The sequence below is a fragment of the Thunnus maccoyii genome, chromosome 3 (genome assembly GCF_910596095.1).
Source record: "Thunnus maccoyii chromosome 3, fThuMac1.1, whole genome shotgun sequence".
NCBI classification, from domain to species: domain Eukaryota; kingdom Metazoa; phylum Chordata; class Actinopteri; order Scombriformes; family Scombridae; genus Thunnus; species Thunnus maccoyii.
In genome coordinates this window covers 14,779,816-14,796,577 of record NC_056535.1, presented here as the reverse complement: position 1 = coordinate 14,796,577, position 16,762 = coordinate 14,779,816, and the positions used below count along the sequence as shown (strand labels likewise).

The 16,762-nt window shown below is 38.4% G+C and overlaps 1 protein-coding gene across 1 annotated transcript in view; it reads left to right on the top strand.

The window, feature by feature from the left end:
• LOC121894042 (growth/differentiation factor 11-like) overlaps positions 1–3,476 on the top strand; it is a 29,063-nt gene extending 25,587 nt beyond the window's left edge. The window contains exon 3 of the mRNA XM_042406349.1: positions 491–3,476. Within this exon, the coding sequence (XP_042262283.1) occupies positions 491–871 (381 nt within the window). The 3' untranslated portion in view covers positions 872–3,476. The remainder of the gene's footprint in view (positions 1–490) is intronic.
• Positions 3,477–16,762: the final 13,286 nt, after the last annotated feature.

Sequence of the window (16,762 nt, the reverse complement as noted above, 5' to 3'; positions counted from 1 at the left end):
GGAGTTTTGCGCTCCTACTATATCATAGCGAACAACAGTTTATCTCAGTGCGGTTGCCAGGCAACCAGCTGAGATGCTGTGCAGAGGGAGGAAGGATAAACTGTTCATCAAGAGATATTAGGAGCATGAAACTGTGTCTAAAACCACAAACTGTTATTTTTATGTTTCTGTTTGTGAACAAATTTAAAAAACAAACAAACAACGTGTTTATTAGTGAGCTGTAGAGCTAGGATAGCTGTTTAGTCATGTGTCTAGTCTTTATGCTAAGCTAAGTTAACAACCTTCTGGCTTGCACAGACAGAGAAGTGTTATCAATCTTCTCGTTTAACTCTTGGCAAGAAAGCAAATAAGGATACTTCCTGAAATGTTGAACTATTCCTCTAAGACATTATGTTATTTTCCTCTCCTGACATGTCAGCCACATCTCTTCTGTTGTTCTCTTATAACCACCTCTTTCTCTCTGTCCTGCACCTCCTCCCCCTGATTCCAGCAGCCGTTCCTGGAAGTGAAGGTTCTTGAGACGACCAAACGTTCTCGGAGAAACCTTGGCCTGGACTGTGACGAGCACTCCACCGAGTCCCGCTGCTGTCGCTACCCTCTGACTGTGGATTTCGAGGCGTTCGGCTGGGACTGGATCATTGCCCCCAAACGCTACAAAGCCAACTACTGCTCCGGCCAGTGCGAGTACATGTTCATGCAGAAATACCCGCACACCCACCTGGTGCAGCACGCCAACCCCCGAGGCTCCGCAGGGCCCTGCTGTACCCCGACCAAGATGTCCCCCATTAACATGCTCTACTTCAATGACAAGCAGCAGATCATCCACGGCAAGATCCCGGGGATGGTGGTGGATAGATGTGGCTGCTCTTAGGCTGCAGGGGAGACGCACACTTGTGTACAGCCACCATTGCATCAAACCACCCAAAACCCTTATGGAGCTCTCCCCTGGCACCAGAACCCACTCCTCGGCACCAGATGTCACATTTGCTCAGCCACAAAAACATCCCACTGGGTTTCCATTTTTCCAGTAATTAAATTGATTCTAAATGTAAAAAAAAATTATAAATGAAATATGAATCAAAAAAGGACTGAGTGATGGAAATACAGTACATTATGAATGATTTAAAGAGGTTGTACTTGTGGAGAAGCTTCAAAAAAATGGTAAATGAGACAAAACTATGTTATAGAGTATGTGTTAGTTTTGTGGGGTTTTTTAAGACTTTTTTTTTTTTTTTAAATGGCATCTTTGTGAAATGTCCAGGTTAGTGGATTGAGATGACAGGAGACAAAAGCATTTACAGTCCTAAGGAGAAGGGGTTTAAAGAAGTTTTGGAAATACTTTATTTCACAGATACACTTACTTACGGGTGAGATTTGATCCACAAAAAAAAAAATGTTTGCAAGGGGGCATGATCAGAATTATTTTGCAATTCATCACTTTAACAAAAACTCTTAAAACAGAATTCATGCTAATGTGAGGAGAGTTTACTCTTAGGAATACTGTTAGGATAAATCCCAAATCTTGTTTACAGATGTTTAGAGATGTGCTTTAGAGATGTTAAGTGTTAAGGAGATCCAAAACCAAACCTATACCCTCTATTAATGTATAACACCCCAGTGTGACATTCTCGAGTATCTACGAAACCTTTTCACAGTCACTTTGATCTTTTTTTATTTGTAGTCTTGTAAAACTCAAAAAGGAAAAAGGAGAGAAGAGGTTACGCTGTTTTAACTCTATCTTTCAAAGCAGATAAATAAAGTCGTTGTAGCTATTTCTGCCATTCTGCAAAAGTAGACAATACGGATTTAAGTTTGACTTGCACACTAAAATCTGAAACAGAACTGTAATGTAGATGCACTCTGAGGTCACTCGGCACCGTCTGGAAGAGGAGGAGGAGGAGGGCACGTCCTGCAGGACGACAAGAACCTGACATTTTTCTTTCTTCTGTGTAACAAAGGAAAATACACTTTAACACATTCAGCTTTTGTATTAAATGTTTAAAACAGAGAAGAAAATGCACTGTTTCATAACTTGAAGAGGCCTGGGATTGAGCAAGTAATAACAAACAGACAGCAAAACATACAAGGGTGCCAGTTTGCTCAAATACTCAACCTGCTGTAACATGAGTGAGCAGAAAATAGTACAAAATATAATGACAGTATTATCACTAGAAGTTTACATGTTCATACTTGCAGCAGTGTTCACATAAAAACATACACTTAAATTAAGAAAGAGCAGTAACTCCATTACTCCTGTCAAGCAAGTTCACTCACTTTTTCTCAAAGCAAGTTTCAGAAAATATAAAAAGAAAAATGCAAAATCCTTTTACTGCAGTACTGTATTCATAAAAAAAAATAGCTTTTATAATTCACAACAAACCACACACAAAAAAAATCAAGAGAATGTAACTCAACACTGACTTTAGTTTAGAGAACATGTTTGAATGCATTTTGAAATGCCCCCATCCACCTCAACCTTGACTGTGTCATCATTATCATAATGGAGAAAATATTGTTAGTTAGTGCTTAAACACAGAGTAGATTAGTACGCTTGAAGTCTGTCTTTGTCTCCTGGATGTCAAAGCAAAGATATCCTTTTGTTGTAAACGAAAGCACTATGCTGTTGGATAAAGGAAGCGCCTTCTGACATTATATATAAATTATATATGTATATATTAAAAAGGGGTACAAAAACCTTTTTTTGGGGCACTCTACCTTACCAACAATAAATTTTGCACTATGGGACGTTCATGGCGTGAGGAGGTAAAGTGTTGTTTGTGTTTTACCAAGCACAAGAGAGCTTGTACAGTATAGGATAAAAAAAAAACTATTCAAGCTTCTTGGTGATAAACCATACGGATAAACTAGAAAGGTTATCACTTCTTTTTGATACCATCACGCTTTCCTGACTTTTGTCTGAAGCGGGGGCCTGTCCATACACTCACACACTTCTATCCAATCTGGAACCTGGACGTACTGTACCAGCGGCCTGAAAGGCCTCCTTGCCCACTTTGGGTGATAAGTCATGTGTGTAATAAGTGTCTGGATCAATGAACATAGAATGCTTTAACTGGAAATGGCCCGCCCACCAACTTTAATCTGTTACCATGTTAGAGAGACTACGTCCTTTTGACTTAAACAATGTGTCGACTGTCTTGCATAGACATGTTTTGCCTTTGTGTGTATTTTAAGTGAAAGCACCCATGTAAGAATGGGAGGAGTATCCAGGGATTGTTAGCCAAAGTAGAGGATGACATGTTGTGTGCTGTAACTTTTGTGATCGCAGGAATATGCTAGAACATTTCAAAGGGAGGAAAAAAAGCTGTTAGGGGCAGTGGTTGGAAATAATTCAACTGGTCAATTGTCTATTTATTAATATTAATTACAATGCATTTCAAAGTCTGTCTACCTCACTTTAGCCTTCTAAAAAAAAACTTGCTTTTTTAAAATTTGTCATCGATTAATCTGTGCAAACATTTAACCCATAAGAACCCTCCCCCCCAACCCCAACCCCCGCTCCCCCTCCAAAAAAGATAATTGTAGATGAAAACCACAGGGTCCCCTTGCTCTCAGGTTCAGATTGAGTTATTGACAGAGTGACTGATGGTAGCGGCTCTGGTAATGTGTGGTCAAAAGAAGTAATTAGCTGTGCCCACAACTATGGCTTAACTATGGTTCAAGCTGTTGAGAAGTTGCATTTTGAATTTTAGTGTTTGTATACTGGTATGTGTGAGAGTGTTTTCATATAAATATATGAGAGTAAGAAATCTCTATGTAAATACCTACCCAAATGTTGACATTTATGATGTTTTGGACAGGTTCACCGCTTCTAATGTTTTTCTCACTTTCCCCCTTCATTCCTCCGTTCTTTGTGTAGTTAAAAAAAAATCACCCCAACTTTGTAGTTTAATGGTTGTGCATATGAATAACTGTTCAATTGTTATTTTTGCCTTTTGTTGTTTATTTACTGTCATTTTTCTTTTGTACAATAAATCATTTATTTAGCTTATGGGATTTGTTGTTTATTTCTTACTGAGTCTAGTGCATCTGTTTAAAGCAGCCCTGTCTTTCTTTAGCTGAACCAACAGCCACTGTGGACATAACAGTAGCAAGAAGTAAAGAAAAGTCAGCCATTTGACTCAATAATGTCAATCAATACCTCAAACATTAGCCACCATGACTTACTGGTCATACTAGACCAAGTAAGGCTGTAGCAGTATAACTGAGTAGGTGGTGTTTTATTGTTCAGATATGTGTTTTTTCTTCTTCCAGAAGTTATGTAGTGTCACTTTAACCCGCTCTCCTATCAGTTTTGGGTGGCATCAGCTTTGTCTTAATGCATTAGTTTGTACGTAAAATCCACCCAAAGTTAGTAACTACTAGCTAGTCTTTAACTAGTTATTTACTAAATCAGGTTGCACTGATACAAAAGACCAGTTTTGTGCAAAGCAATCAAATGTGTTACAAGAAGTCTCTGTTGCATCATGATAACTTCTCAAATAACAGTTTTAGTCTTAGTTTTTTTCTTTTTTTAATTTCAGTGTACTTGAAATATGTGTACTTCACAATTTGTACTATTAAGTTTAGAATCAGTGGGAAATACCAGATTATGCTGAGCTAAGATATAGTCAACTGACATTATTTGGTCTAGTCTAATGTTATTGGCATTTTGTAATTTGCATATGTTATTTTTGTTAAATCTAATTAAATAATTTACAAGTTTACATCATTATTAAACAGTAATTAGATTAGAAGTGTCAGATCTGTCAACAATACTCCAGGTGACACTAGGCAATTGTTGGATGTAAATATTTTATCTCTTTATGTCATACCCCTTGTTAGCAAAATGACCAATATACATCCCCTTTGTTAATCTGCCATTCCCCTTCTCCATCTTCTGGTAAAACCTACATAGACAAAGAATCGCTTGGACATAGTTTTATATTTTTGTCAATTCTGAGCTTAATCAAGCATTATACATCATATGATTCAGGGGAACCTGCCCTTTCTTTCTGGTGCAGTGTTAAGTCACCATCATGCATAACCATTGTGTTAGCATACCATATTTAACAAACAAAAAAAAACACCCAGTGAAAAAAACTTGTCTTGTTGAATTACTCCGTAGTCAACCAGGGAATTTTTGTTTTTTCAATGTGAAAAGTTGTATTTAGGTGTTTTGGAGCTCCATGTGAAGTTTGGTGCAAATCTACCTTTTCCTCAGTTAGTTACAGCCATTTACTTGCACATTGACCTTGGCTTTTTTTTTTAGTAGACAATGTGATGATATATAAATTTTGGTGCTCTTCCAGAGTTCCAAAGTTATTTAATGTTTTGTAGATTATGGTGTAGCGCAGTGTCAACGTTACATTCGGTTCCAGAGGGCTAGTCTGCCTGATTCATTGATCCTTTATCTGACTGAGGTTTGTGCAAGTTAGGATCTATGGCCCTGACCATGGCTCCGAAATATCAGTAGCCTAACTGTGCTGTGTATTGATAAATACATGGCTCTGTCCGTGGTGCTGAAGTAACAGACGTATTTGTAATTGCGACTTGTTTTCTCAGTCCTGTCCTTCTGTCAGTTTCATCGTGGATCTACAATACTCTCTAAACTATATACTATAAACACTCAATTCTATACTATATTGTAGCCTATAAACTCTATAGAGTAGTGTCACCTTCACGATCAAAGTGACAAGTAGCAACATGTAGTCACGGAAGAGCGAGAGAATCATAGAGACAAACTGCTGCTTGTAGTATTCCTATAATATTTCTATGATCATTCAGTAGTGTCTTTGCTGCTGATAATACAGCCCAAGACTAAGACACCTCCGTAAGAAAATATTGTAGGAGAGACATGACTTCAGATAGAGTTTTTACTATAGATGTTTGGTGTAAACTACGAGTGGAGCTGGTAATGTGACTGAGGAAATTAACCTGCACTGACCGCTCAGCTGCTACAGTTACATAATTTGAAGTAAAGTTTAGAACATCAAAACTATGGTGTGTTTTGAAAAATAAGCATTATTAAAATGCTTAATCCAGTAAAAGAATAGGCCTACACAAAACATGTACTTAGTTTAATAGCAGTTATATTAAACGGAATTATAATCACATTATAACATCAAGAATTAGGCCAGGCCTATATGATAATCCTGCAGTCCTAACCCCAACTCTCCCATTGGGCCATCCCCCCTGTTAAAAATTAACAAATCACCAACTGTCTCTATGTACGAAGTTGTTGGTGAAACATGTTTTAAATTAGTGATGCGTAATTCTCCACTTAGTAAATACTGTCAGATCTTGACTTTTGAAGTTAAGTTTTAAGTTATGAGCATCTGATGCAGCTGGCTACAGTTAGCTATGCGACTGTTACACCTGGCAATTACTGAGTGTAAATATTTAATAACAGCTCTACTGCATGTAAGATCTAGTTTGTGTGGTGCAATCAGTTTTAATTTAGTGATGCGTAAATCTCCACTTGGTAAACTGCCATAACTAGGCTAAGTTTGGTCCAGGATTTCAGAAATACTGAGGTTTCCCCAACGCTACCCCCAATCATTCTGAGAAATTTTTAACCAGACACCAAAAATAAGGTCTTCATTTAATTACTTCGATTGTTCTTTTCAAACATTTATATAGTACTTCAAATAAATTATAATGTAACAAAATGAATGGTGTTTCAAAACCTTCTCCCAAACTGGCAGGAATAAAATAGTGGGAGAGAAATGCTGAAACTTGTTTTTTTATTGTTTTGTTGGCCTAAAAGTAGACAAATTTAAACATAATGAATGACTGGAATCAGCTTATAAAATACCCACCAACAATGTAAACTCTCACAGGTTGCTAAAACACACAAATTAATAAGTAAGTACATAAAATAATATCAGTGCAGAAGACATTTCCTTATTGTCCTCAATTGTAGTTACAGCCCTGTCTCCCACACCTTGAGAAGCACACACACACACACACACACACTAACACAGTCATATAGATGATTCTTGGAAAACAGTAACAGGCAGCAGAGACGGCATGAACCTTATATGATTACATGTGACAAATAAACTTGATTGATTGATTGATTGATTCAAAGGGAGCATTCAGAGGACAAAGGTTTAGTGTTGGGATTCGGGTTGCCATTATTTGGATTTCATATAAGATCTAGCCTGACCCAATTAATATGGCACCTGATAGGAGGGCCTCTCATCAACCTAATTTAGAGAATCAATAGGGGACAAATGAGAGTGAGAACGAAGCTCTTTATGGATGCAAACAGACAAAGACCACCCAGTACAAGCTCGAGGAGACTGATGCCAGCAATGACATAAACCTTTTGACAAATCCTCACTCGACATAAACAAACATTCACACAGTCCCCTGCCCCTCAAGTGCATCAATGTGCCATACACATCATCAGTCATACCCGCCCTACATAGACAAGGGAGGACATTGATGGATGTTTTTTATTGTTTTGGCACATAAGGATTAGTTGTACAAGTTGGACGTGAAGTGTTAGAGGCTGAATGCTGCACCCAAGGCCTTAAGACTGCTAACATGATGACCTCTGACCCAGCTTCATTAAATAAAGACTAAACTATGCCAGGGAGGCGCTTTTGGAAGTACAGTCCGATGGGAATATTGAACATGTCACAAAGCCCTCAAGAAAGCCCGGTGGGGGCTGGGAGGATTTGGGAGGAGCTTTATGGCAATTATAGCCATAAAGTTAAGAAAGAAGGTGAATTGGGGGCAGCACTGAATAGCTTAAATTGCTGGACACAGTCATCAGTAACACCTTTTTGTCTGGCTCGCTAGCTGGTCAGTGTTTAGAGAGGGGGAACTGTTCAGGAAAGATCACACACACTCTTATTGGATGAAAGAATCTCACATGACAATAAAATAAATAGCGGAGACGCCAGATTTGAGACGATGCAGCCGCACAAAGTTCATGAGATCTTCAAATCAACAACAAACTATAACAGTGAATTTTTTTGGTGAGAACAAAATCTAATCAATTCCACCTTTTTAAAGTGACTGTAAACTCTTAAATTAAATTATTCATATTCATATTTGGGGAAATACAACATAAAAAATTATATTTTGAGAGTGAATGAATTCAGTATCTCATTTGTTTGTTATAGTAGTTTTTAAAATAGTTGTTTCAGCTCATTCTTTTTGTCATATATCTTCCCTCCCCAACTGAGTTCAAAATCTCAAATAAGTTGTTTTAAGTGCAACATAAGCTTTGCTTCATATAACTGATATCTTGTTTGCTTTTTCTCTTATGTGTAAGTCTATTTAGATTTATTTACCCTGTAGTCTTAACATATTTTGATCCAGTTCTTTTTATCTGTATGTAGTAACCTTGACAAAGTATTGAGGAAAAACATCACAACATGTTACATCACTGTTGTTATTGTATTGGCAGCAGCAATCTTTACCCAGTTTAGTGTTAATTGTAGTAATACTAAATGTATACTAAACAGCCTTACAGTGTTTTTAGTGTTTTCGTAGCACAATGTCAGGATGATGTAGAAAATGTGCTCCCTCATTTCACTTACAAATCAGCAAAAAAATCTAAAGATTATGTACTTTTAGGGAAGTAATCCAGTTATATTTTACAGGAAATTCACTTTACAACAACATACTACTGAGGAAATCCCATGGTTTAAATCTACATGTGGATTTTTGTGGAATTTGAGATCATTAAATCACTGCAGTGGCTTGTGGTTCTTATGTCCTGTGAATGACAGCTGTCACTCTTTTGTGTTCCCAGCGCACCATCTGGTTCAAAGCCGACGATTACACGGCTCTGCTGTAGATGGTGGTGAGCTGCAGTCCGGTGGGCCTGGCTGACACTCCTGCCTGCCTTGCCGGGGGCATGTTGTCGTACCGTCCCACCGATTTGAGAGTATACCTGAGGACAAGACGACCACCCCTACCCTGGAGGATTTCCTTTCTAACAGTCGGGCCCAAAAAGGAAGCAACAAAGGTCTTAATTATACTCACATCTTTACACCTTTTGGTGTTTTAATGCAGTGGGACCATTTCTATCTTATCCTAACCTATCTTATGATTTCAACACAATTAAAGATTCAGCAGTATTTGGACCTGAGTCCCAGTGCTGATAGATGGACAATAGTGCTAGGAAAAGGATTCATTTCAAAACAAGGATGAGTTACATTTATTCAAGAATAGGCAGAAACTAAATCTTAATTGATTCTAAAAAATAATCTAAATGTAGAGCACAAGTGGGCATTTCCATATGCTATGAAGAAACAGTGACAAATCCTCTTCTAATTTATGTTGTAGAATAAGAATAATGTGTAAAAATATGTATTTAGTTGAATCAAAGGTAAAAATAGCAGCATTTCATATAGATTTTGTCAGTTTACAGCAAAAGAGTATTTTAAAAGTGGTATCAAAGTTATCTTATTTACAAAATGTTTCGTCAAGACAAAACACAATCTTTTAAAGACACTGCAACAGTGTTAAAACACATACAATGCAAAAGCAACAAATCAAGTTGAACATTTTAAAATATTAAAACTACAAAAGTTTAAATGGAAGATGTGTCAAAGACCAAAACATAAACCAAACAAAATATATATTCTTGCAGGAGTGTGAGATGTGAGAAATAAGTCCTCTTTTCTGGTTCTCACAGGTAAAATGAAAACATGAAACACCTCCTTCTGCTCTGCCAGTAAACAGCAATCTGCACATTCCATCCACTTATTTTCAATGCTCCTCTCAGCAGTGTGTGATTACTTGAAAGTCAGTCGGACATCTCTCTTTTGGCAACAACAGGAATCAGCCCAAGAGTGAAAAACAAAACCTTTTGTCCCGTGCTGTCATCCTGTAGCTCCTGCCGCTGCAGTCCTGGTAATAATCCTAAATCTGCCTCCTTTTTTGGAACAACTTCTTCAATCTGCAGCACAACAGTGATTGCATGTTAAAACGCAGAAATATCATACAGGGTGCTGTTAATATTATTGATGTTATCACTGTAGGTAACCCTTCAGAAAATCAATAAACAAAACACATGCATAAAACAAAAAAGACATGCTCTGCTCTTATAATGTGAAGCACTGACAAAGCGTTTGGTTTTTCCTCTTGAATGGTTTCAGATCAAATTCACTGAGATGATATAATTAAAAAAAATGAGAAGGTTACACAAGGACACAGCTGCACTCCCTCTCTAATGTGGTAGGGCTGGACACACACACCTGGAAATATTCCAGGTCACTGATCAAACCTCCAAAAACACAACCCTTGATCAGTCTCAGCCCTCCTTCACACACACATCCATATAGATGTGTAAGAAAAGGACAAGAAAACAACAATAAAACAAATAAAACAATTTATGAACACATTTGTACTGCATGTCCCACATACACCTTGAGATATTGAGGTATGATGATCTCACACATTGCAGAGTATGTATGTTGTTATACTTTTTAATATTTGCCTTACAAGTATAAATGAACTACTCTTTGTTGCTTGATTGTCACATTCCAGGAGGCTTTTTTGCATAATTTGAGACTGAAATGTTTCAAGTATTTACAATTTCTCATTTGGTTGACGTATAAGAATCAGTGTAAATTGCCTTCACAAGTTATGTTTCATTATTTTTTCATGTAGCTTTGATGTATTTATGATTATGTACAAGACGTCAGCGGTCAGCAGACCCTAAAAGTTCACACAAGCTAAAGAAAAAAAAGAGAGAGAAAAGAAGAATTGAAAGCAGCAATGCTCCATCGATTATAAACAGTGTTAATAAATGTGTTGTGTTACACAAGCCTCGCAGATTGTAACCCAGCAATGCAGATTTTAGGGTTTAATGAAACGCGGCAGCAAAAACAGCAATAACGAGTTGCCAAAATATAGAACTCTGGGCCGAGATGCCGTCGGTTACAGTGCTGGCCAATAAAAAAGGGGTTGTGGATTTCTTTGAGGCCTGAGCAGTCAGTGAAAGGCACTGTGGGGTCTCCATAGTTCACATGGCAAACTCTCAAACACCCACGGGGGGGTTGCCCTCCCTCCCTCCCCTGTCATGCCTTAACTGAGGCTAGTGTTGACACAGTGCTGGCCAATCTAATTTTGATTGTCAGGAGCAAGGAATGGTGATCCTCCCCCCGCCCCCCTGAGATCATCAAGTTCATTTCTCTGGCTGCATAGGGATTTTTTTCCTTTCTCCCCCCCCTCCCCAACACCCCCCTCCCACTAGAACAATATTCAGCCGTTCCTGGGCCTCTCAGAGTGAGCTCACTGGAGTTAATCTCTCAGGCCTCTCTCCTCTCTATTGCTGCCTCTCTCTCACTCGCACTCTCTCCCTCTCTTTCTATTCAAAAAGCCATTCGAGAACAGCTTGAATTAGTGACAGTTATTATTCAGACTAATGAGTAAAATCTCAATGGCAACAAAAGTGGACTGTGACATCGGCTATAACAGCATTCATAAATCATTCAGTCTCGGGCCAGAGGGATTTATTAATAAGTGGGTGACAAATACAATTTCTGCAACTTTTGGGGAATAAAAGTGAATGATCACACGCACAGCAGTGGCGACAAAAACAGGAGATATCTGTTGCAGCAGTGTTAGGCATTTAGAGGGAAATCTGTGAAGTGTCACGAAGCCTTCATTGTTTTCCCAGATCCGAAGACAGATGGCCTGCTACACCTTTGTTTGTGAGTGCGTGTGTGTGTGTGTGTGTGTGTGTGCCTGGACGTCTCTGAGACAGAAAGGGAGTGAAGAAGGTCAGGTTTATTGACTATTTTACTTTAAATTCAAATGCATCTGCTAGTTTTTTTTGTGAGAATCCTGTGTGTAAATAACACAATCTCAAATACTACTACCCCCCCCCCCCCCCAAAAAAAATCATTGTCTTTACTTACTGAATGATAAATGACCACAGAATTAAGATTCATTCATTATTTATGCATTCTCTGATACACTCATTTAGCTCAATGCTTTCCATAATTTTGGATTTAGGTATGCATGATGGGTTAATGCAAAAAAGGGCTACGTAATGTCTTTTGTGTGGTGCAGAAAGAGGAGGGGGGGGGGTGGAGGGGGGGCCTGCACAGTGACCAGCTTTGACATTTGGTCAATGTCTCAGAGTCGGTGTAATCAAATTCAAGCAGTCGCAGACATTAAGAGAGACATTCATTTTCCCAGTGAATCCGCTGTCGGTGTGACTCACTGACAGTCCAGCAGTGTGTGGCTTTGTGGTGTAATTAAAACTGGGATGTAATAACAGAGAGGAAATTAGAGGGAGAAAAAATCAGTTGACATGAGTGAATCAGTCACCTAAATAGAAAGCAAAGAATAATGGATATAATTGATCATAATGTTTTGTAACTGTTTACATGACACAATTTAAATGCTGACATTTAAATAATGTCCATATTAGCCATCAATCATATATTGTTACATCGATGTTGCATGACTTAAGTATTGTTTTACCAGAATTTGTTCTCATTGTCAGGTGCAATTTTGCACAAAGTAGCAAAGATGAAACTTTGCAGTTGCAGGAATTGTAGCTGCACAACTTCAAGTGGCTGCAGTATCATAAGTTGGCCAGATGGGGGCACTACAACTAAAGGTCAAAGTTTAAATTAGTCTCAAACACACTTCAGCCTTCACATTTGCTTCATCCTGCCATCGCTCTGCTATTATTTTCTAAAGGTTTAACTTTTGTTTTAATCAAACAAGCTGATGTGATTTCTGGGCTTTCAGAGAAACATCAACAAAACCTCAACAAAATATATTTAAAAATAACCCAATCAAATATCCAGTTGTAGCAACAAATTTATATTGATATGTCAACAACAGCTGCTGTTATAAATAGGTGGCTCTACACTTACTGGTGTATATTGATGTGGATTTATAAATTATTACCACTTTGTGAAGCAACTTAAACCAACTTCCATTCAAAGACATCATTCACAGTTTATACTTATAGATTCTGTCATAACTTTACAACAAAAATGGATAAAATTCCTCCTTTTAAACTTGATAGGTGAACATGCTGATACAACAATTCTCCAAATCCTTAAATCATTAACATGAGGTCATGAAATCTAAAATTGTTGTTTGTTCTGTCCTCTAATTTGAAGTCTTGAATAAAGGAAAATAATCAGTTTGTAATTATATCTATCTATTATATTGACCACCAACCAACAACCAGAGACAGCTTGGCAAGGTGCACATAGACAGAATAAGTACAAAAGAGAATAAACTCAATCTCTTAAAATGAATTTCAAACAATTAAGTAAAAGTACTCCAACTTTTACTCGTTTTTGACATAATTAATAAACAATTTAAGTTTATCTGACAGAAAAGAAAAGCTTTTCCAAGTATAACCCTCTTAAAACAAATGATAATATGGTATAATAATAATATTGTAATAATACACAGAAATCTACCTAAGAGTAGGGTGCTTGTAAACCTTAGACTCTCATTCCTAAAATGAGTTTGCACTTGAGCTGAGAGCACTGCTGCAGCTTGTCAGAAGTAATCTTGACATTACAGAAAACAATTTCAAAATCGAAAGATCAAAGGTGAAAGGTCAGAATTATTCTGTCAGGGGTCCTGGGTTCACTGTGGGGGGAAAAAAACTGACCAAACCGCTGCCCCTTACCTTAAAAACACATGAAAAAAATAGATTTCTTCCAAAAACAACCACACATGGTTCCTTTGTGTTTAAAGAAATGCATGTTTAAAAACTAGGGGACAGGGTGAAAATTAAAGAGGGGGTAGGGTGGTGTGTGCGACGTAGGTGCGTGATTTGCAAGCTGTCAGATGACAGCCTTGCGGATGAAGAGCAGTAGCCCCCATTCTCTGTCCAGTGCTCGCTGCTCCCCACCCCCTCCCTCAAACGCCTCTCCATACCCCATGGGAGGAGGTCTGTTGCGCTGTGGCCACACTAAATCAACATCGTCCTAATGAGGTGTCACACTTGACCCCCAGCAGCCTCAGCCCCTCACATGGGTGTCAGAGCCACAATGAGCGGCTCTCCATCTCCAGCGCCAGGCTGACACATTTTGATTCATGAGAGAGCCTGGGCCCTGTCAGGTCAAAATTACCCCTATCAAAATGCCACCATCAACACATTCATCAACCCTACCTCTGAATCCACCCTTTTTTTTTTTTTTTTTCAAAAAAACACAATCCCTCTCCAAAATCAACAATACTCCTTTGCTCATGCTGTGTGCCCATTTGCACATGATCATACCTCTAAACAGCTCAAATACAAATGCAAGTTCTCATCTGCAGAGACTCATCACTTCCTGTTGCGACTAAAAGTGATATGCCTGCCTATCATTGGTCGACCTGAGCGAGGGGGTCCGGCCTTCTGCTCCTAATGGCTCTCTGAGTGATGAACTCTGTGTCCCCCAGGTGTTTGGTGAGCCTGTCCTCTGACCTGCTGACCCAAAAACACTCCTAATGTGAACAGGTCCTCACAGCTAATAACAAAGCTGAGAATGAAATCTGTGTGAGTTAAAACACAACGGGTGCTTACTCATAGGGAGAAGTGAGAGACATTATCTTCACATTTAGTTGGCAGTTCAAAGGCTCATCATCAGCCCAGGACGCAATGTGACAGACAAAACTGTTACTTTTGTGGTCATGCTGACAGTAATCATGCAGACAGTCTCCCAAAGAAAGGAGGAACACATCCTGGCTCGTCTCCTCCGCTGCTCAAGTTTACAGAAACACACCCTGTCGCTGGGCCTCGTACCCAGCACCAACGACTCCAACTGTGTTCTGTTAACAACCTGCAGCTTGAAAATACATAAAACTATGAAGATGAGGATTGACTTCAGAGGGAACCTGCCTGCTCTTCTTCCCCTGGAGATTGGCTCCTTCATTGTGAACACAGCTGAGACTTTCACCTTCCTCCGACAAGATCATCTCCTGCCTAATCAACACGCGACTGGCAGCAGATGTTCTTCCTCGAGCCAAATGAGGAGGATCAATGTCAAAAACCGATCCCAGCCCACTTTTGAAGATCAATAATCAAAAGAAATGTCACATCCTTCGATGCCGTTTGGTACAACCTTGCTCCAAGCTATAACATGTTTACCCCTTTCTGAGACAATCATTTACTGTCAGCTGACACTCATCTCTGCCCACTGAGGCGACCATCTGGTCCTAAAACTTTCCCCAGGGAGACAAGAGCAGTCCAGTAAGACCAGTTCACCCATCAACTAGACTAGTCTAGTCTTCAGCGCCTACAAATGATCTCGCCATCATTACCATCCAAAATGAGGATGTGAAACTGTCACTATTTATTACTGAAATCATGATTCATGATGTTCAGTCAGGTCAACAAAGTGACAACATCTCTGCAGCATAAATTGTATGTAAACATCATGATAGTGCAAACAATAACGCAATTACAATACATTTTCATTCGGGAATATACAATATGTCCTTAACAAAGCTCAGGCATAACATAAAACTGTAAGATGTTATGACCCAACACCAATAATGTTGATGTAGCAAAGGTCTCTTGTGCCTCATTTGTGTCTAGACTGGAATAGGTCATTATAATGACATGATAATTACCTCAATCTAGCATTTATTACACTATTGACTGAACAACACAGAAATTCATTGCACGTAATGAGTGTTTTAAGACTGTTTCTGTACTTTGATGGTCAGACATTTATAAAATTAGATATGTTTTATGTGATCTAAGTCAGATGGTACGTGTTGATAAAATAACATGTCTAACTGAGTCTGAACAGATATCATCAATATGAGCATGGAGGCCTTTTAACTTTGGATCTTGTTCTTTACATGTGTTGCCACATCCTGCCTCTAGATGCTGATGCAGGACTTAAAATATTTTAAAGTATATTATCAATATACAACAAACCATGTAACATGTTGCGCCTTGAAACATTTTAGATTTACATTTATTTTCTTTATATATATGCAGGACAGAGTCATATCAAAGTGGAGTAGATTCAAGGATAAGTTCACAATTTTCACACCCTGTCCTAAAACAACAGTCAGGAGCCCAAATGAACAGTGAAACAAGTTTTTCTTGCTGTTATCATTCCTCTTGTTCATACTGACCATTAGAAGATCTCTTCACGATGCATGATACAATGTAAATGATGGGGGACAAAATCCACAAGCTTCCTTCTGTACAAAAATGTATTTAAAAGTTTATTTGAAGCTAATATGAAGCTTCAGTCGTCAAAATTAGTCATATCAAGTAGATATCTTTCAACGTTACAGTCTTTTTAGAGCGAAATTCTCTCTTTTTGTTGCTATACTGAACAGGGAAACACTGTCTGATGAGACACAAAGAGGGATTCTTCACTAAAAAGACTATAACTGTAGAAGATATCCACTTGATTTGACTAACTCAGACTGCTGAAGTCTCATATAAGCTTCAAATAAACTTTTATATACATTTTTCTCAAAATGAGGACTGTGGATGTTGTCCCCCATCACTTGCATATTAAGTACATTTGGGGAGGATCTTCTAATGGTCAGTATGAACAAGAGGAATGATTACAGCAAGAAGACCATGTGTCATTGTTCACTGTTGTTTTAAAGCAGACATGAAAAATTATCAACCTATCCTTTAAGGACAAAATCTCAGCCTGAAAAAATAGTGTTGGCCTGTTTTCAATTAATCAGCTTGGTCATTGTAAAGTTTTCTGTTTCCTGGTCTTTCACACTCCTGCCACCAGCTGTCAGAGGCACAACAACAATAATGGGTTTCTAATTTAATCATTTAACCATC